General features: G+C 39.7%; 1 protein-coding gene and 1 non-coding gene across 4 annotated transcripts in view; both read right to left on the bottom strand.

Annotated features, from left to right (window-relative positions):
• KLHL3 (kelch like family member 3) overlaps positions 1-22139 on the bottom strand; it is a 133267-nt gene that overhangs the window by 96917 nt on the left and 14211 nt on the right. For all 3 annotated transcript variants that reach the window (XM_027546427.1, XM_027546428.1, XM_027546429.1), the window contains one exon: positions 4321-4427. In XM_027546427.1, the coding sequence (XP_027402228.1) occupies positions 4321-4427 (107 nt within the window). The remainder of the gene's footprint in view (positions 1-4320; positions 4428-22139) is intronic.
• On the bottom strand, positions 7955-8026 carry TRNAR-ACG. The gene has a single exon. It is a non-coding gene; the product is annotated as a tRNA-Arg (tRNA).

Raw genomic sequence — 22139 nt, 5'->3', positions numbered from 1 at the left:
TGTCCGACTCTAGCGACCCCATGGACTGCAGCCTACCAGACTCCCCCATCCGTGGGATTTTCCAGGCAAGAGTACTGGAGTGGGGTGCCACTGCCTTCTCTGCAACACAGGCTTGAACGACATCCAAATCAATTCTTGAAAAAAAGTCACCATTTCTATATCAAGAGCAACATATTTTTAGACATGACTACCGCACCCATCACCCTCAAATCTAGGACACTTAAGCCACAAAAGGACATCTGACTTTGATGTGGTATGTTAGGGACAGGAAGAAGAAATCCTATGACACTGTAAGCTTCTGCCCTGAGGTAACCAACTCTAAAAGAAACATGGAAGACCAGACCATTTCTCCTCAATCCCATACAGACTCTGACCTTCCTTTTTCTCCACCCCCCTGAACTGTTCTACCCAACTTCTAACTCCTTAGGGGCAAAATCCTCAGAGGCCAGACCCTACCTACTCTGACTACTCCCTCAAGGCCCTCTTAATACAAAGAAAAGCTTCTACTCCCTAGTGTTCCCTCCCTCACTGCTCCATTGCTTTGGATTAAGTCATGCTAAACTGCACGATATGCAAAGATCTTCAAAGACATCAATACATCATTCAGACACTCAGAACACAGACATGGTCCAAGGCCTGGTGGAGTCAGGCATGAAGAAAGCCCGAAACAGTGGTTCTATGTGATGAGTGCATGCCTAAAGGTGAGTAAGAGAGCCTGGCCCTGACTGTTCTGCTTGTGGCTGGTTGGTGTCCACTCCTTCCAAGTCCCTTGCCTCTTACCTCCAGGACATTCCTGACTCTCCTCATTTCTAGTCACCATATATTCAAAGACACCAGTTGAATATCAACCTGCATCTAAAAGCAACTTTTCTTAAAAAAAAGAAGCCAATCTAATCAGCCTCAGTGTGTAATATCAATACACTAGACAGCTTATTCCCAGGGCTTCTTGTGGGATGGAGCTCACATGTCTTTTCCTGAGCCCACATATTCTTTAGGACTCGGTTCTTTTAATAGCATAAAATGGGACTGCTTTTAAAATCCTGGATGATATGTAGGGATCTGTATGGAGTACCAATACTATAGGTACACAGAACCCATAGTAAAGGGCACGCTAAAAACAGGGGGAATAAAGTGACTGGGCTGTTTTGGGGAAATTATCTTCCCCTAGAATGGAGGTGCTAGATGGGGAGAAAGGGGTTGAGGGGAATCTTAAGTATTCCATACTCAGGGAAAAGGACAGGGTCAGCCCTGCTGGCCTCTCCAATCACACTATTCTAAAGGAGTAGACTGCAATTCAGGTGACTGCCCATCCCAGATCCTCTCACAGGCTGGTTGCCTTTGGACACTCTCCTGTGGACACTCACACCTCAGTTTCCTATTTATTCCAAGTTATGGGAAGGACACTGTCAAGGAGTGGGGCTGATAATTGGAACCATCGACGGACATTTGGGCAATATGAACTCAGCAGATAAACAAATAAAAACATGTTAAGCCTGAATAAAAGATCTTGATCACACCACTCAAGTCAGAAGAAAGCCATATATATTTTCTCTTCTTTAGGGCCTTAAACATGCCGATAGAAACAGACTTAACATGAATCAGCTGGACCTTTTCATTATTAATTTTATGGATTTTAAAGCTGAACCTGATAATGAGAACAGAATTTTGCAGTTACTTTTTTCTTGTACCTGTTTACCAATATTTAAGCAAAATCAAAGGGCCTGAAAAAATATACAAATCTGATACAGTGCTGATGGAAGCATATGCTGGTACAACTGTTTCAAGTGTTGTGGAGTTGAGACACATGTCTCACAAGGATTCAAAATGTGTACACACTTTAATCAAGTATTACTTATTCTATTTTTTTTTTTTTCTGTAATGAACATATATGAATAGTGTTTGGATGAACATATGGATAGGTGGATGGGTGGGTGGATGGATGGACAGACAGACAATGGATGGAAGGAAAGAAGGATAGGAGGACAGATATTAACCAGATTCTATGGAAGCCATGGGCTGGGCCACACATTAGACTGCTTTCTTCTCTTGAATCTCTTCTCCTTTCAATTACTAGATCTGATCCAGAAGCATATTTTCTCTCCCTTTTTAAAATCACTTTGTTTTTGCTTAGGCACTTCCATGAACCCAGAGGCAAGTTCATTAGCCAAAAAAAAAAAAAAAAATGGAGCCAAAAGTATAATTCATTGCAATTGCAAGTGGACTCCTCTTTCAATACTGCACTTTTTTAAATCAAATACATGGAGAAAAATGACTGGCAGAGCTATTTACTGAAGTTGCAACTAAATTTGTAGATAAGATAAATTATTTTAAAAGAAAGAAAGATGGATGAAAGACAAGGAAATAAAGAAATAAAAGCCTTCCTACTAGAGTTTGAGACTACTTCAAAGAGAAGTGGCTCAAAATTTCCAGGTAATGAAAGTAGCTGTTTTTCCAGGCTGCATTATGGAATTCCTAGTACAAGGCTCAAAGTGAGGTAGCGTGGCTTCGTGCACTTAGCAAAAGCAATGCTCCAGGTTGAGATCAGTCCTTCACATGATGAGCCAAGAGAGGACACATATGGGGAACTCTCAAATAACAAGCTCTAAGCCCCCACCGCCACCCATCCATCAAGAACCACTCCTGCCCAGCAGAGGCTGTGTATTATATTAGGAAAAGGACAAGAGCCTATTCAGGAAAAATGTGCCTGTACTCACCCATCCTTAGCAATCCCACATTCATTCGTTTAACCTTCAGTTGTTCACTGTCTCCTAAACACCAGGCCCTGGAGTGGGCACTAAGGATTCGACAGTAACAAGACATGGTCCCTGAGCGCCCAAAAACTCACAATCAAGGGTGGGAGACATTTTGTTCATTTAAAAAATATTTTAGTGCTAGTGTGTACCAGGTACTCAGGATACGGAAACAAACAAAACTAACAAGATCCCAATCTTTATGGAACTGATATTCCAATAAGGAGACATAGGTAAAAAAAATACTTAAACAACTAATCAATATGATTTTCAGATAGTGATGAGTTGTGAAAAAGAGATGAGTTATGGAGTAGAAGGAGACCTAGTATGGAACTATGGCTCAGGTGGTCAGAGAGGAGGTGGCACCTGAAGTATAAACTGCAGGGTGATAAGCGGTGAGTACATGAGACTCCAGAGCGTAGGCACCGCAGACACCAGGAAACAGGAGTGCAGAACGATAGTGACCACACTCAGAGGAAGCACAGGGTACGGGTGAACATGTGGAAGGGACAGCAGACCTCATCCAGGGGCCACACTCGGGCCAGCTGGCCTTCAGTCAGCCATGATAGATACAGCACCGCCTGCGCCTGGCTCAGGGGAGGTGCTGCGAGGCACTGCAGTCAGGAAGCTCAGCCCATGGGTTTAAGGGAATTTGGGCTCAGAAGTAACACACATGCAACAGATGGACAAGGCTGTTTGACATGTCCAGAAAACAGGGACTCCCTGGAAACCTGGCAAAGGTGCTGAGACAGAATGCAGATGGTGAATATACTTCTGTTTTACTCTTTCCACCCCAAGCCCCGCCATCACGTCTCCCAACTCTCTCCCAGGTTTAGTAGCTAAGTCATGTCTGACTCTTGCGACCCCACAGACTGTAGCGGGCCAGGCTCCTCTGTCCATGGGATTCCCCACACAAGAATATTGGAGTAGGTTGCCATTTCTTTCTTCAGGGGATCTTCCCAACGCAGGGATTGAACCCAGGTCTCCCACACTGCAGGCAGCTTCTTTACTATCTGAGCCACTCTCTCTCCCAACACTCCTGTAAAAAGGCTAGAGGAGGCTCAGGGCCCCTGCCTGGAAGAAATGGCAAAGGACTGACAAGATGTGAAACAGCTAGGCCAGCCAGCCCTGGGCCAGGAGTCCAGAAGCCAAGTTCCCCTCATTCACCGGGTGACCTCAGGCAAGTCCCTTCCTTCTCTCAGTCTCAGTGTCCCCAAACTGCAAAATGAGAGGGAAGAAGCCTGAGGGTGAGCCCAAGAGTCTACATTTCTAACAAGCTCCCCGACATGATTACAATACACAGCAAAGTCTGAGAATTCATGGACTGTGATTCTACCTTTGTTCCTCAGAGAGAACTGCAATAGGGGCTGCATGCTCAACAGGCCTGGCTGAGGCTATGAGTCCATCACAATTCTTGGTACCTCCATGGTGCAGAGCAAAGAATCCGGCACATAAAAGCTCCTCAGGGTGGAGCCTTCTCTTTCCTCCCCCACTCACACCACCACCCTCAACGTTCTCCCAGTTGGGACTACAGTCCCACACGTGTGGGTTTATTGTCTGCCCCTCATACCTGTGAACATCGCACAGAAGTAGGGGCTGCAGGCTGCCAGGACCACACGGTGGGCTTCTATCTCGACATCTTCTGCCACAATCATCACGTCACACAGTAGCTGTTTGCTGTAAGACACCAGTGAGGGGAAAGGATGGGTCACAGCACAAACACCCACCCCCAGCCATACAAGGGTACTTTTTTTTCCCACCCACATTCCATACTATCACTGTCTATGGCTGCAAACGGATCTGCCATATCTTGAGTCAGGCAGTGGGATGGACTCATCACCTTTTCCAAGTCCCTGATAAGCCTGACATTCATGCTTTCCTGAGGCACTCAACTCTGCAGAGATCCAACTACAATGTAGCTGCAAATTCAGGGCTCCTCCATCTGTCTTCACATTTCTGCTCCCCAACTCTATCAGCTGCAACTGAGACAGGGGGACAGCTCAATGAGCAGTGGGAACAGTTTTGGGCTGTTAGTTGAGTGACTGAATGCACCAAGGAGCATGAGCATGCCCCTGAGATGTGCCACCATTGAGAACAGGTATTAACTATTCCCCAAGCAGTCCACTCACTGCCTATGAAACACTGGTAAGGGGCCAGCCATGTCTGGAGGACTTGAGTATATTTCTCTTCCCACCCAGGTTTAACACTATCATCAAAGAAACTCCACGTATATACACAGTGCTCCCTAAAGACCCTGTGCAAACTCCAATCGCTGCAATTAAGAAAACTGTAACCACATTTTTACTTGTTTTTCATCCCAAACAAGGTGACAAACCTTTGAAAAGGACTTATTTATTGTCATATCCTAGACACCTGGCTGAATGCATAGCACACAGAAGGCTCCAATTTTTACTAATAAATGAAGGAAGGAAGGAATGACATTTTAAACAGGATCATTCTACACTCAGAGAGGGAATGAAAATTTGACTACTTTGAAGACTGCAAGGATACTACAAGCCCTACCAATTCAAGAGTTTTTCCTCTACCAACCTTTCAAATTCTTATCATGGCTATTATCATTACAATAGCTAACATTTTTTAAATTACATGTGCCAGGCATTGTTCCAAGCACTTTTTAAAATATATATTATTTCATTTAATCCTCTCTACAACCCTAAGATGTTTAGCTATTATTATGTCCCATGTTTCAAAATAAGGAAACTGAGACCCAGAGACATTAAGTAACTTTCCAAAGGTTACACAGAAAGGGAGCAGTAGAGACAGGATTTGAATATAAGGAGCTGAACCCAAGAACCCACGTTCTTAACCTCTATAGTATCCTGGTCACCACTAGTCCCTCCCTCAGCTTGAAGTGCTAGAAGTGGGAGGGAAGACAGGGAGATTAAACACAGTTCAACCGTGATCCACTGGCAGTAGTTACATGCACACTATACTGAATTGTGGATCACAACAAACTTAAATTCTGAAAGAGATGGGAATACCAGAGCACCTGACCTGCCTCATGCCTCATGAGAAATCTGTATGCAGGTCAGGAAGCAACAGTTAGAAGTGGACATGGAACAACAGACTGGTTCCAAATAGGGAAAGGAATACATCAAGGCTGTATATTGTCACTCTCCTTATTTAACTTATATGCAGAGTACATCATGGGAAACGCTAGGCTAGATGAAGCACAAGCTGGAAGCAAGACTGCCAGGAGAAACATCAATAACCTCAGATATGCAGTTGACACCACCCTTATGGCAGAAAGAGAAGAACTAAAGCACCTCTTGATGAAAGTGAAAGAGAGTGAAAAAGTTGGCTTAAAGCTCAACACTCAAAAAACTAAGATCATGGCATCTGGTCCCATCACTTCATGGCAAATAGATGGGGAAACAGTGAGAGACTTTATTTGTTTGGGCTCCAAAATCACTGCAGATGATGACTGCAGCCATGAAATTAAAAGATGCTTGCTCCTTGGAAGAAAAGGTTGGTATGACCAACCTAGACAGCATATTAAAAAGCAGAGACATTACTTTGCCACAAAGGTCTGTCTAGTCAAAGCTATGGTTTTTCCAGTAGTCATGTATGGATGTGAGGGTTGGACCATAAAGAAAGCTGAGTGCTGAAGAATTGATGCTTTTGAACTGTGGTATTGGAGAAGACTCTTGAGAGTCCCTTAGACTGCAAGGAGATCCAACCAGTCCATTCTAAAGAAAATCAGCCCTGAATATTCATTGGAAGGACTGATGCTGAAACTGAAACTCCAGTACTTTGGCCACCTGATATGAAGAACTGACTCAATGGAAAAGACTCTGATGCTGGGAGGGATTGGGGGCAGGAGGAGAAGGGGACGACAGAGGATGAGATGGTTGGATGGCATCACCGACTCAATGGACATGAGTTTGAGTAAACTCTGGGAGTTGGTAATGGATAGGGAGGCCTGGGGTGCTGCAGTCCATGTGGTCGCAAAGAGTGAGACACAAGTGAGTGACTCAACTGAACTGAACTGATACTGAATTGAGAAGTCTGAGGTCATGACTGGGTTCCACATGACAGTGATGAGATAATGGTAAGCAGATGGAAGAGAAGCTACATATTTGCCCTCCCTGGTAGAGCATATTAAGCCAACTACTCAGATATTAGTCCAGGTTCACTTTTCAGAGAAATAGAGTCATAAAGCCTGAGAAGGCTAGAATTGCAAATGCCCTTAGAGATCACCCTATGATGCTCAGAGAGGTGACCCAAAACCACAAAAGCCTTAGTCTTCAATCCAGTTCTGACTCCAGGTGCAGTACCATTTCTGCCTCATGATTGGTTGATACTTAGAATGGGAAAAGACAGAAGCTAGGTTAGCTCCAAAAGGGAAAGGGGATCAGGAAAGATCCAGCACATGGAATAAGGAACCAGTGAGGGGACTTCTGGGAAGGGTCAGACCTCTGGGCACCAAGAGGCAAAACCTGGGGGTGGGACCTCATCCTGCAGTGAACAGCACACCCTAAACGCAAACCTTATCAGAATAAACCAGCTCAACTGGTAACAGAACTGGCTCTGACTCAACAGGCTATAAGAACATGAACAAATTGACCCCACCAATTTTCTCAGCTTTCTTAGCTGCCTTGGGACATACACCGTGGGGGCCAAATGAGATTGTAGGTACTACTTGTTTAAATTTGGATAAAATATATTTTAAAAATGTATTCCCAACATGAATAGATTCATCTTGGACATTTTCACTTCTGTTAAAGATTTGGGAGAGAAAATAGAGTTATCAGGGCTATTTAAAAAGGCAAGTAATTTTTTTGGTAACTAGTATTAATATTTTGATAAGGAAAGTACTGACATAGATGAGTCACAGATGCTGAACAAATTTTCAATGTCAGGAACTGGGAAAGCAAATAAAGTGGGATATCTTACACAAACCCAGAAAGGCTGATAATTCTTGAACAAATGAAGACGAGACAAGAAGGAAAAAGGAATAAAGATGGAGAATCCAGTCAGCAAATAAATCAGAGCAGTTCTGAGAAGCAGGAGGTACATCTCAAGGCCAGAGAAACTCTAACCTGGGAAGGAAGAGGGGAAGTCGCTCAGTCGTGTCCGACTCTTTGCGACCCCATGGACTGTAGCCCACCAGGCTCCTCCATCCATGGGATTTTCCAGGCAAGAGTACTGGAGTGGGTTGCCATTTCCTTCTTCAGGGGATCTTCCCCACCCAGGAATCGAACCCGGGTCTCCTGCATCGTAGGCAGATGCTTTACCATCTGAGCCACCAGGGAAAGTAACCAATAAAAACTTGCCAAACACTCAAAGTAGGCTTTCCCACCACCTGCCTTCACACTGGAGACGTCTTTGTCTCCACTACACAGAGGAAAGGGAAGGTGCAGCTCCAGAGGCACTGCATGGCTTATAAGCACTTCTGAGGCCAGTCACCAGAGATCCTGTGAGATTTCTTTTTCTGAGTGATCATATACTACTCCAAAGGACAATCTGGAGGAGAGAAAGTTGAGTTATACACAATGTGTCTAAAGGAAATACAGTAGAGATGTTAGGAAGGAGCTCAGACCCTGGAATCAAACTGACCAGGATTCATGACCCCTGAGAATCATAGAATTGACATGTGCTGTAAACAAGATAATGAATAGTGTTAATAATAAATATTCAGTAAATATTAATTGATTTCTTGTCTCCCTTTTTTCCACAAAATACTTCATTTATGATTAGAGTAAGTTTTGGACATGGTAAATTTGAGCTGCCTTTTGGATATCTAAGTGGGGTTGTCAGGTAGGCAAGTGGATACTAGGGTCTGGAATTTACAGGCAAGAAATGGTTAAGAAGTTGGGGGAAGAAGAAGAACCAACAAAAGAGATGAGAAAGGGTGTGGTGCCCAAAAAGCCCAGTGAAAAGAAGGTTGCAAAAAAGAAGGAACGATCAATTGTATCAAATACCGCTAATAAGAAAGATAATATTAATGTGGCAAGTCAGGGCAATTAGGCAAGGAAATGAAATGAAAGGCATACAAATTGGAAAGAAAGAAATAAAACTATCTCTATTCACAAATGATATGATCTTGTACATACAAAATCCCAAGGAATCCACTAAAAAATTAGAAGAATAAATAAAGGAGTATAAGAAGGTTGCAGAACATAAGGTCAGTATACAAAAGCAATTGTATTTCTGTATACTTGCAGTGAACAATCCAAAAGATATATTTTAAAAATTCCATTTACAATAGCATCAAAAAGAATTAAATATTTTAGGAATAAATTTAACAAAATGAGTGCAAAGCCTATACCTTAAAACTATAAAACACAATTGAAGGAAATTAAAGAAGACCTAAATAAATGGAAAGACCTCCAGTGTTCATGAATTAGAAGATTAATACTGTTGAGGTGACAATTCTCCTCCAAAATTCAACACAGTTTCTATCAAACTCTCAGCTGCTTCTTTGCAGAAAGGGACAAGCTGAACCTAAAATTCATAAATGCAAGGAATCTAGAATGGCCAAAACAATCCTGAAAAAGAAAGGAGTTGAAAAACTCAGGTATCCCAGTTTCAAAACTTATGTGCATACATGCTCAGTCACTCAGTTGTATCCAACTCTTTGCAACCCCCTGGACTGTAGCCTGCCAGGTTCTTCTGTCCATGAGATTATCCTGGCAATAATACTGGAGTGGGTTGCCATTTCCTCCTCTAGTGGATCTTCCCAATCCAGGGATCAAACCTGCATCTCCTGCAGTTCCTGCATTGGCAGGTGGATTCTTTTACCACTGAACCACCTGGGACACTTACTACAAAGCTAAAAACAGCATAGTAATAGCACAAAGATAGACATACAGATCAACAGAATAGAACTGAGAGTCTAAAAGTAAACACTCACATTCATAGTCAGCTAATTTCTGAAAGGATGCTAAGACCATTCAACTGGGAAAGAATAGTCTTTTCAACAAATGGTGCTAGGATTAAATGGATGTGCTTTGTTTGCTAAGTCGATTCAGTTGTGTCCGACTCTTGGTGACCCCTATGGACTGAGCCCACCAGACTCCTCTGTCCATGGGATTCTCCAGGCAAGAATACTGGAATGGGCTGTCATTTCCTTTTCCAGGAGATCTTCCTGACCCAGGGATCAAACCCACATCTCCTGTATTGGCAGGTGAGTTCTTTACCACTAAATCGACTCGGGAAGCCCAATTACCTGGATATCCACATGCAAAAGAATGAAATTGGATCTCTACCTAACGTCATATACAAAAATTAACTCACAATGGATCAAAGACCTAAATGTAAGAGCTGGATCTAGAAAACTCTTAGAAGAAACATTAGGGTAAATCTTAACAACTTTGGATTAGGCAATGATTTGTTAGATAGGACACCAAAAGCACAAACAAACAAACAAAAAATACATTAGACATCAAAGTTCACAACTTTTGTGCTTCAGGACATCAGGAAAGTGAAAAGAAAACATACAAAATGAAAGAAAAACTTTGTAAATCATATGTCTGATAAACATCTTGTATCTAGAATATATTAAGAACTTGAAATCTTACAACTCAATAATAAGTAGACATATAAGCCAATATAAAATAGGCAAAGTATCTTAATAGAACTCTCCAAATAAGATATAGAAATTGCCAATGATGACATAAAAAGATGCTGAACATCATTAGTTATCAGAGAAATGCAAATCAAAACCACAATGAGATAAGTCCTTACACACACTAGGATGGTCATAATCAAAACACCGGATATAATAAGTGTTGATGAGGATATGGAGAAACTGGAACCTTCATACACTGCTGATAGAAATGTAAAGTGCTGCAGAAAACAGTCTGATAGTTCCTCAGAAGGTTAAACATAGGTTTTATTTGACCCAGGAATCCCATCCTCAAGAGAAATAAAACACACATGGACACAAAAACTTGTTTCTGAATGTTCCCAGCAGCAATATTCACAATAGCAAAATGGTCTCAAATTTGTACATCCATACAATGAAATATTATTCAGCAATACAAATGAATGAAATACTGAGACATGCTATAGCATGAATGAACCTTGAAAACATTATAATAAGTGAAAAAAGTGGGTCACTAAAGACATATTATATGATTCCAAAATAGGCAAATCTATAAAGACAGAAAGTAGATTAGTAGATTAGTGATTGTCTAGTACTGGGGGTGGGGGTGGGGGGGCGGGGTGAGTGGATAGGAATAATGGGGGAATTACTGCTAAAGTATACAGGATCGGGGAGAAGTGATAGAAATATTCAAAAATTGACTGTTGGTTGCCCAAGTCTGCTAATATAATAAATACCATTAAAGTGTATACTTTAAATGGGTGAACTGTATGTTATATGAATTATATCTTGATGAAGCTGTTATCAAAATTTAAAAAACAGCATATATATCTGCAAAAAATGAAAAGTCTAAATCAATAAGATATATGTACTCCAATGTTCACAATAGCATTATTTATAATAGCCAAGACATGGAAGCAACCCAAATGCCCAGATGATTGACTTAAGAAGATCACACACACACACACACACACTGGAATATTACCCAGTGATAAAAAAGAATGAAAAATCGCCATCTGCAGCAACATGGATGGACCTAGAAAATATTATGCTTAGTGAAATAAGTCCGGAGAAGGCAATGGCACCCCACTCCAGTACTCTTGCTTGGAAAATCCCATGGACGGAGGAGCCTGTTAGGCTGCAATCCATGGGGTTGCTAAGAGTCGGACACGACTGAGGGACTTCACTTTCACTTTTCCCTTTCATGCATTGGAGAAGGAAACGGCAACCCACTCCAGTGTTCTTGCCTGGAGAATCCCAGGGACGGGGGAGCCTGGTGGGCTGCCGTCCATGGGGTCGCACAGAGTCGGACATGACTGAAGTGACTTAGCATAGTGAAATCAGTCAGACAGAGAGAGACAAATACTATACAATATTACATGTGAAATCTAAAAAATAACACAAATGAATGTATGTACAAAACAGAAACAGACGCACAGACACAGAAAACAAATTTATGGTTACCAAAGATGAGGGGAAAGGGGCAAATTAGGAATACAGGATTAAAATATATAAATTACTATACATAAAAGAGATAAGCAACAAAGATTTACTGTACAGCACAGGAAATTATACTCAATATCCTGTAACCTATAAATGAAATATAATCTGCAAAAAAAATCAGTATACTATATACTTGAAACTATTAATAATACAATATTGTAAATCAAGTAAACTTCAATTTTAAAAAGCTATACTAAAAGCAAGAAGTACAAAATTAATGTAAAGGCTAAAAACAAAGATACACTTCAAAAGAAAAACAGAAAGCAGTATACTAAAGTATCTCATTACTGTCTTTATTACTATAGTTTAAAAAAAAACCCATACTGGACATAATCTAAAAAGAAAAAAAGATGAAGCAGAGAATTGTTTGCAGTGGATAGACAAGAAATTAAAACTGTAAAGATGAGATAGAAGATTGTCTCTCATTTTCAGGCCTGATCAGGAGGTGCTTTTCCAACAAGGACCACGTGCCCACTTGCTGGCTGGCCAGTAAGTCAGAAAACAAACAGCCATCAGGGTTCTGCTGCCCAGAAGCAGCTGTTGGTCTGACCAGAGCAGAGTGATGAAGTACAAAAAGAGGAGGAAGGCTGCTTGGTTACCATGCCAGCAGCTCATTTTCTATCATGGAAGTATAAAGAATAGGAAATAGGTGAATTGTGTGATTCATAAATTGCAAAGAACATGTGTGCCTGAACAAAAAAAGCTTAAAATTGGAGGAGGGGAATGTGAAAATAATGCAGGAAATAATCCCAGGTCCCTGGAATATCAGGTAACATTTCATTAGCCTGACCCCTGGATGTCCAGGTGCTTCACCCTGGCCTTTCTCCTAACAAAATATGCCTCTCCCCAGTTCCGACTGAAATTGCCCAAATCAATAAAATGTCTATTGAGGTCCCCTTTCTCTCCCTGCATCACCCATTCCACCCTAGTTTTTTCAGTCGGTCATCTAAACACCTTAAAACTTGATATAATCTTGAACATCACTAGAATGCAAGTGAGATTGAGGGGCAAGGCTTTGATTGTCCCACCTACTGCCACACTCCTGAAGCACATCATCAACAAATAAGCTAACACAGAATGTTCAGTTTGTTGCAGGAACTCATAAAATATCTAAGGAATAGCTATTATTATGTTACTTTCTGTTTCAGTTAGCAACTCTACTTCTAGGAATTAATTCTATAGAAATAATGTATATGTGCACAAGTACTTAACAACAGTGACAGCACTGATGTGTTATCACTGTTCTAAGCACTTAACTTATTCTCTTAACAAGCCAGCAAGACTGGAACTATTATTAGCCTCATTTTATGGCTGACAAAAGTGAGGTTGGGGATATTAACTAACTTGTTCAGGGTCACATAGCTAATCAGCACTGGAGCCAAAGTTTAAAACCAGGCTGTCTGGCTCCAGAGTCTATGCTTGTGACCAGAGCACTATCCTGCCCTACGCAAAACCACTGTGAGTATCATTTATGCAAGGAACTGGAAAACCTAGACATCCAACAACAGGGAACTGCTTTTAAAAAAACAAAAATAGAGTATCATTCAACCACTTTAAATGAAGTTGTAGAACAGTTAGTAACATTAAAAAAATTGTTCAACAAAATGTTAAGAATAAAAATCTGGTTGAACACACACACTACATAACAGATAATCAACAAGGACCTACTGTATAGCACAGGGACCTCTACCCAATATTCTGTGATAACCTATAAGAGAAAAAATCCTAAAAAGAATGAATATATGTATAACTAAATCACTTTGCTGTACATTGGAAACTAACACAATTGTAAATCAACTATACCCCAATAAAATTAAAATATTTTTAAAATTAAAAATCACCCATAGAAAAAAAAATCCAGCTGAGACATATATTTTAAAGAAAAAAAGATCTTCTCCTAAATGTTAATAATGGTTTCCACTGTGACTTTTCCCTCACCTGTATTTTCTAAATATTCTACAATATATTCTTTTTACAAAAAAAAAATTAAAAGAAAATTTTTTAATTTAAAGGAAAACTAAAGGGAAATCATGCCCAAACCTGAACTAAAATTTCCCAACAAAAACATAAATAGATTGTGGTCCATTTGAAAAAAAACAAAATGAGGAAAACAAGATTGTGATGGTTAATGTTTTGTGCCAATTCAACCAGGATAAGGGATGTCCAGATAGTTGATGAAATATTATTGGTGGATGTGTCTGCAAAGGACTTTCCAGAAGAGATTAGCCTTTGAACTGGTAGACTGAGAAAAGATCCCTTTCACCAATGTAGGTAGGCAACATCCAATCTACGGAGGGCTTGCATAGAACAAAAAGGTGGAGGAAGGGTGAATCTTCTCTCTCCTTGAGATGGACTATACATCATCTTCTGCCCTCAGACATCAGAGGTCTTGGTTCTTCAGGCTTTGGACCACAAGACATACTCCACTGGCTCTTGTGTCTCAGGATTTCAGATTTGGACTGAATTATACCACTGGCTTTCTTGGTTCTCCAGCATGTAGACAGTAGACTGTGGGAATTCTCAGCCTCCATAATCAAGTGAGCCAATTCCAATAATAAATCTCCTCTTACAGAGAAGCAGAACCAATAACATATATATAAATAAATAATAAAAATAGATGTTATTGGTTTTGTTTCTCTGAAAAACCCTGACTAATACAAAGATTATTCACTTAAGTCTCAGCAAATGACCAGTGTTTTCCAAAATAAGTTTCACAAAACACTTGGTCTGTACATAACAACCAAAGAGGGTTCAAAACCATGAGGGAAACCCTCAGTTAGACAAGTTTATTGTATGACTTCTCAGAGGTTTTAATCTACCTATATATATTTTGAATCTTGGAGAGGAGTATAGCAGTTTTATATAGCATTTTTAAAACTCATTTTGGCTCAGATCTATTTTCCCACAGAGCACCTTGAGAAAATGTTTCTCAGAAGAGACTGGCAAATGGTAATTTACACAAAAGAGAAGCACCAGGACTGTTGGAAGAGGTTAAATCCAAGTCGATGCTTTTAAGGAAAAATGCAAAAGTGTGGTAACTTGCACAAAAAAAAAAAAGATGGGGGTACATAGCAGGATTTTCAGTTATTTAAGCAAAAGGAAGAAATACTAATAATATAAAGTGAGAGTTGGGGGGAATTCTGTGGGCATATCTATTTCCTGAGCTCTGCCTTTAAGTAGTTACTGGAGTGAGCTAAACAAGGCAAAATAAGGTATGGTGAGAGACCAAAAGTCTTCTTTCCCCAATTCTATTGACATATAACATTGTGTAAGTTCCAAGTGTATAATGTAATGATTTGATATATACTGTGTGAATCCCAGGGATGGGGGAGCCTGGTGGGCTGCCGTCTATGGGGTCGCACAGAGTCAGACACGACTGAAGCGACTTAGCAGCAGCAGCAGCAGTGAAATAATTACCACAATAAGGTAATACATCCATCACCACACATAATTACAACTTTCACTCTTCTGGTGAGAACTTTTAAGATCTACTCTTTTAGCAACTTTCAAGTATACAATACAGTATTGATAACTATAGTTACCACATTATACATAAGATCTCCAGAACTTGCTCTTCTTATAATTGGAAGTTTGTACCCTTTGGCCAACACTTCCCCATTTCCCACAACCTACACTCCCTGACAACCACTAATCTACTCTCTGAGAGTTCAGCTTTTTAAGACTTCACACATAAATGAAATCATAGAATCTTTGGTTTTCTCTGAGTTACTTCACTAAATACAATGCCCTCAAGGTTTATCCACATTGGTGCAAATGACAGGACTTCTTTCTTTTTTACAGTTGAATAATATTCCATTGTGTAAATATACCACATTTTATGTAGCCATTCATTTACTGACCAAAACTTGACGTTGTGTTCATGTCTTTGCTACTGTGAATACTGCTGCAATGAACCTGGAGGTACAGATATCTCTTTGAGAAAGTGATTTCATTTTCTTCAGATACATGCCCAGAGTGTGATTGCTAGATTGTACAGCAGATCAATTTTTAATTTTTTGAGGAACTTCCATATTGTTTTCAATAGCAGCTGTACTAATTTGCATTCCTACCAATAGCACACAAAGGTTCCCTTTTCTCCACAGCCTCAGCAGCACTTGTTATCTCTCAGGGTTTTTTGTTTATTTGTTTGATAGTAGCCATTCTAACAGGTGTGAGGTGATACCTCATTGTGGTTCTGATTTGAGTCTCCCTGATGATGAGTAATGTTAAGCCCCTTCCCACGTACCTGTTGGCCATTTGGGTATCTTCTTTGGAAAAAATGTTCATTCAGGTCCTTTGCCCATTTTTAACCATTTTTTTCTGAGTTCTATGTTTTATATATTTTGGATATTAACCCTTCCTCAAATTTATGGTGTGCCAGTATTTTCTTCCTTTCATAGGTTGCCTTTTCATTTTGTTGATCATTTCCTTTGCTGTGCAGAAGCTTTTAGTTTAATGGAGTCCTATTTATTTTTTCCCCTGTTTTCTTCCAGGAGCTTTATGGTTTCAGGTCTTAACATTTAAGTTTTAAATCCATTTTGAGTTATATAAGATAGGCATCCAAGTTCATTCTTTTGCAGGTGAACATCTAGTTATCCTAATACCATGTGATGAAGGACTATCCATTCCCCATTAAATACTCTTGGCTCCCCTGCCAAATATGAGTTGACCATATCCATGTGGATTTATTTCTGGGCTCTCAATTCTGTTCCACTGGCCTATGTCTATACCATACTGTTCTGATTACCACAGCTTTGTCACATACACTTGACCCTTGAACAATGTGGGGATTAGGAGTGCCAACTTCCCCCCACATGCAGTGGAAAACCCACATCTAACTTTATATCAGCTCTCCATATCCACAATTTCATATCCGAGATATGGAATCACAGATAGTGCAGTACTATAGCAGTTAGTGAAAAAAAAAAAAATTCACATAAGTGGACCCTCGAAGTTCAAACCCATGTTGTTCAGGGGCCAACTGTAGTTTGAAATCAGAGAGTGTAATGTTTCCAACTATGTTCTCCTTTTACAAGATTGCTTTGGCTATTCAGGGTCTTTTGTTGATTCCATTCAAATTTTAAGAATGTTTTCTCTATTTTTGTGAAAAAAGGCCATGGGAATTTTGATAGGGATTGCAGTGAATCTACAGATAACTTGGGGAATATGAACATTTTAACGCTATTCTTTTGATGCAAGAACACAGGACATCTTTCATTTGTGTCTTCTTCAATCTCTCTCATCAAGTTTTCAGTGTACAGATCTTTCACCTTCTTGGTTAAATTTATTATTAAATGTTTCATTGTTTTGACACTATTTAAAATGAGATTGTTATCTTTATTTCTTTTTCAGACAACTCACTATCAGTGTATAGAAATGCAACTGATTTTTGTATGTTGATTTTGTATCCTGCAAATTTACCAAATTTGTTTTTAAGTTCTAACAGTTTTTTTGGTGGAGTCTTGTAGGGTTTTTTATATACAGAACCATGTTATCTGCAAAGAGACAATTTTATTTCTTCCTTTCTAATTTGGATGCCTTTATTTCTTTCTGTTGCCTAATTACTCTGGCTAGAACTTCCAGTACTATGATCAAAAAGAGTAGTGAAAGTGGGCACCCTTGTCTTGTTCCTGACCTCAAAGGAAAAGCTTTCAAACTTTCACCATTCAATATGACATTAGCTATGGGTTTGTCACATAGGGCTTTTAACATGTTATGGTATAATCCTTCTATACCCAATTTGTTGGGATGCTGAATTTTGTTAAACACTTTTCCTGCTCTATTAAAAAGATGTTATGGCTTTTATCCTTCATTCTATGAACACGGTGTATCATCTTTATTGATTTACCTTGAATCACCCTTGCACCCCAGGGATAAATCTCAGTTGATCATAGTATTTGATCCTTTCATCAGATCATATTTTACCAGATCATACATATACTGTTTGCTAGTATTTTGTTTAGGAGAAGGCGATGGCAACCCACTCCAGTACTCTTGCCTGGCAAATCCCATGGACGGAGGAGCCTGGTAGGCTGCAGTCCATGGGGTCACGAAGAGTCAGACATGACTGAGAGACTTCACTTTCACTTTCACGCATTGGAGAAGGAAATGGCAACCCACTCCAGTGTTCTTGCCTGGAGAACCCCAGGGATGGGGTAGCCTGGTGGGCTGCCGTCTATGGGGTCGCACAGAGTCGGACATGACTGAAGCGACTTAGCAGCAGCAGCAGTATTTTGTTTAAAAATTTTACGTTAATACTTGTCAGGGATATTGGTCTATAGTTTTCTTTTCTTGTAGTGTCCTTATCTCGCTTTGATATCAGGGTAATGCTGGCCTTGTTAAAATAAGTTTGGGAGTGTTTCATCCTCCTCGAGTTTTGGGAAGAGTTTGAGAAGGATTGGTGTTAATTCTTCTTTGAAATTTGGTAGAATTCACCAGTGAAATGATCCAGTCATAGGCTTTTCTTTGTTGAGAGATTTTTGCTTACTGATTCAATCTCCTTAATTATTATTGGTTTGTTCAGATTCTCTACTTCTTGATTCAGTCTTGGTAGTTCATATGTTTCAAGGAATTTATCCATTTACTCTAGATTATCCAATTTGTTGGCATATAATTGTTCATAGTGGCCTCTTACAATCATTTGTATTTCTGTGATAACAGTTGTAATGTCTCCTTTTTCATTTATAATTTTGTGTTCTCTCTCTTTTGTCTTAGTTTAGCTAAAGATTTGTCAATTTTGTTTATTCTTTCAAAAAAACTCTTAGCTTCATTTTTTTCCTATTGTCATTCTAATCTCTATTTCATTTGATCTCTGCTCTAATCTTTATTAATTCTTTCCTTCTGCTAATTTTGAGCCTCGATTAAACTTCTTTTCTAATTCCTCCATGTGTAATGTTAGGTTGTTTATTTGGAGACCTGAAGCCTTAAATCAGATAAAGGACACAAGCCATACTCAAGGGAACAAAATGAGGAACTTCAATAGTGTCTAGGGAACACAATACAAATTCTTTAGTGACAAAGAAACATTAGGCATGAATGTTAGCACTATCCACCGCCTAAAACAACTATGGATGGAGCTTCTAGGAAATCTGGCAGGAAGCCTAATATTAATAAAAATTGAGCAATAGAGCATAAGACAAATCTAATTTAACTTGGTTTTTAATGCCAAAGCCTAGACCCTGCAGAAAAGAAAAACAAGTAAAGGGATATAGAATTGTTTTTACAAGTAGTTCAAACCCCTACGCAACAATTACATCTTCAGCTATACGTGCTTTGCTCATGCCATTTTCTCTGCCTGGAAGACATCTCCCTAACCTTACCACTTTCCATTTCTCTAACTCTTACTTGTCCTTTAGAATTTAGCTCAGGCATCTTTCCCCTTAGGATGTGTTCTCCAAAGTTGCAGTTTTACATGCTTTCTTTCATGACACCCTTTAAGAAACTAATAATTACTGCACACCTGCCACCTGGCAGGCACCTGATACATTTTTCCTTCATAACACTTTTTTGCACTGTAGGAAGACCATTTTCATTGACCTATTATCATTTTTTACCTTGCACCCTCTCCCACACATCTCAGAGCCTAGCCAGTGTGTCTGGGGATCTTTAGTGAATAACTCAAAGCTCCTATGAAGTACTAGGTGCTAGAGATTAAAATGATTCAGAAATTGTTCCTGCCCTCAGGAAGCTCATGAACTACAGAGAAAAGAGGAGATAAACAGTTATAACATACAATAAGATGAAATATGTGATAAATAATGGCATTGGTACAACAAACACATGAAAAGATGCTCAACATCACTAATTATTAGAGAAACGCAAATCAAAACTACAATGAGGCATCACCTAACCCTGATCAGAATGGCCATCATCAAAAAATCTACAAATAATAAACACTGAAGAGGGTGTAGAGAAAAGGGAATCCTCCTACACTGTCAGAAGGAATGTAAATTGGTACAGCCACTATGGAGAACAGCATAAAAATTCCTTAAAAAATGAAAATAGACTTACCATATGATCCAGCAATCCCATTCCTGGGCATATATCCAGGAAAGACAAAAACTCTAATTCAAAAAGATACATGTACTCCATATCTTGGCTATTTACAATAGCCAAGATATAAAAGTAACCTAAATGTCCATTGATAGATGAATGGATAAAGAAGATATGGTATATACATTTTTTTTCATCCTGTGAATATATATATTCATTAATATGTACAGAAATTTGTTAATTTTCCTTTTCCTTCCCTTTTTAACTGTATTTTGTTTCTCCATATGTTAACATCCATAAAATGTATGTATGTACATTTTTGCAGAGTTAACATCATAGAAAACTAGATGGCATCTAGCAGCTAATGGCATATTATGGCTTAATGGCAGTGTTTCTCTTTTTAAGTGGAAAAGCACTGATAATGATGCATTTTACAAATGATAAATGTCTTTAAGACTTTTTCAAGGTAATAAATAGGTGCTGGTGGTAGTAAAAAAAAAAAAAGAAGAAGAAGAAGATATGGTGTGTGTGGGTGTGGGTGTGTATGTGTATATATACATATAGATATAGATATATAAGCTTCCCTGGTGGCTCAGCTGGTAAAGAATCTGCCTGCAATGCAGGAGACCTGGGTTCAGGCCCTGGGTTGGAAAGATCCCCTGGAGAAGGAAACGGTTACCCACTCCAGTATTCTGGCCTGGAGAATTCCATGGACTGTAGTCTATGAGATCGCAAAGAGTCAAATACAACTGAGCAACTTTCACTTTCACATAGATCTCCATTATATGTGTGTGTGTGTATGAGTGTATACATATAAAACATTATATATATAACAGAATACTACTCAGCCATAAAAAAAAAAATGCCATTTGCAGCAACATAGATGGACCTAGAGATTGTCATACTAAAAGTGAAGAAAGTCAGAGAGAGCAAGATAAATATCACATGATATAACTTAGATGTGGAATCTAACATTACAATTCAAATGAACTTATTAACAAAAGAGACATAGACTCACAGACACAGAAAACAAACTTATGGTCACCAAAGGCGAAAGGGTAGCGGGGAGAGACAAATTAGGAGTTTGGAATTAACAGATATACACTTCTATATCTAAAATAGATAAACAGCAAGGATTTACTTTATAGCACCGGGAAGCATGGGGCTTCCCTTGTGGCTCAGCTGGTAAAGAATCCGCCCGCAATGTAGGAGACTTGGGTTCGATCCCTGGGTTGGAAAGATCCCCTGGAGAAGGGAAAGGCTACCCACTCCAGTATTCTGGCCTGCAGAATTCCCTGATAGCTCAGTTGGTAAAAAATCCGCCTGCAATGCAGGAGATCTCGGTTCGATTCCTGGATCAGGAAGATTTGCTGGAGGAGGAATAGGCTATACACCCCAGTATTCTTGGGCTTCCCTTGTGGATAAGCCAGTAAAGAATCTGTCTGCAATGAGGGAGACCTGGGTTTGATCCCTGGGTTAGGAAGATCCCCTGGAGAAGGGAAAAGCTGCCCACTCCAGTATTCTGGCCTGGAGAATTTCATGGACTGTATAGTCCCTGGGGTCCCAAAGAGTCAGATACAACTGAGTGACTTTCACTTTCACAGGGAACTCTATATTCAATATCTTACAATAACCTATAATGGAAAAGAATCTGAAAAAGTATATATAACTGAATCACTTTGCTATACATCTGAAAATATCACAACATTGTAAATCAACTGTATTTCAATAAAAAAGAAAAATAATGGCATGGGCAAAGGAAGCTCTGATAAAGAAGAGGTTGTATGCACAGCCTTCATACAAAAAAACTCATTCAATGTCCTGAACCTGTCTTGCAACAAAGCTCAGCAAACATGCACCTTGGCCTTACAAATAGTCTGCATACCCGTCACTGTTTAGCTCAGTGAGAATGAGTGCTTTTGCACTTCATTTCTTTCTTTTTAAGTTAAATTGCATTTTAGAAGCTAGGTATTCTCCCTGTCCTGTGGCTGCCTTGACAAAGACAAAGTTGAGACCAAAGAAAGAGAGAGAGGCCAAAAGAAAATGCATGGCATCTGCAATCTTTACTCTGCAATTGTGTGTAGGTGTTGCAATCACTCTATTATTGGCCTTCAAGCAGCTGGTTCAGTTGGAAATCAAGTTTATGAACAGAACTGGTGCAACCATAAAGGATTTTTCCCCAGTGATTAAGCACTAAAATGATAGGTGTTAAATAAATACAAAGAAAAGAGAGAGCTTTGGGGGAGTCATTCTGTCTCTATCAGAATTCGAAAGGGAAAGCCAACTGACTGAGAGTGGGTGGGGAAGAGTCAGACTTCACTAGG

The sequence above is a fragment of the Bos indicus x Bos taurus genome, chromosome 7 (genome assembly GCF_003369695.1).
Source record: "Bos indicus x Bos taurus breed Angus x Brahman F1 hybrid chromosome 7, Bos_hybrid_MaternalHap_v2.0, whole genome shotgun sequence".
In the NCBI taxonomy this organism is placed as follows: Eukaryota; Metazoa; Chordata; class Mammalia; order Artiodactyla; family Bovidae; genus Bos; species Bos indicus x Bos taurus.
The sequence above is the reverse complement of the archived record's forward strand: the minus strand, read 5'-3'. Positions and strand labels throughout refer to the sequence as shown.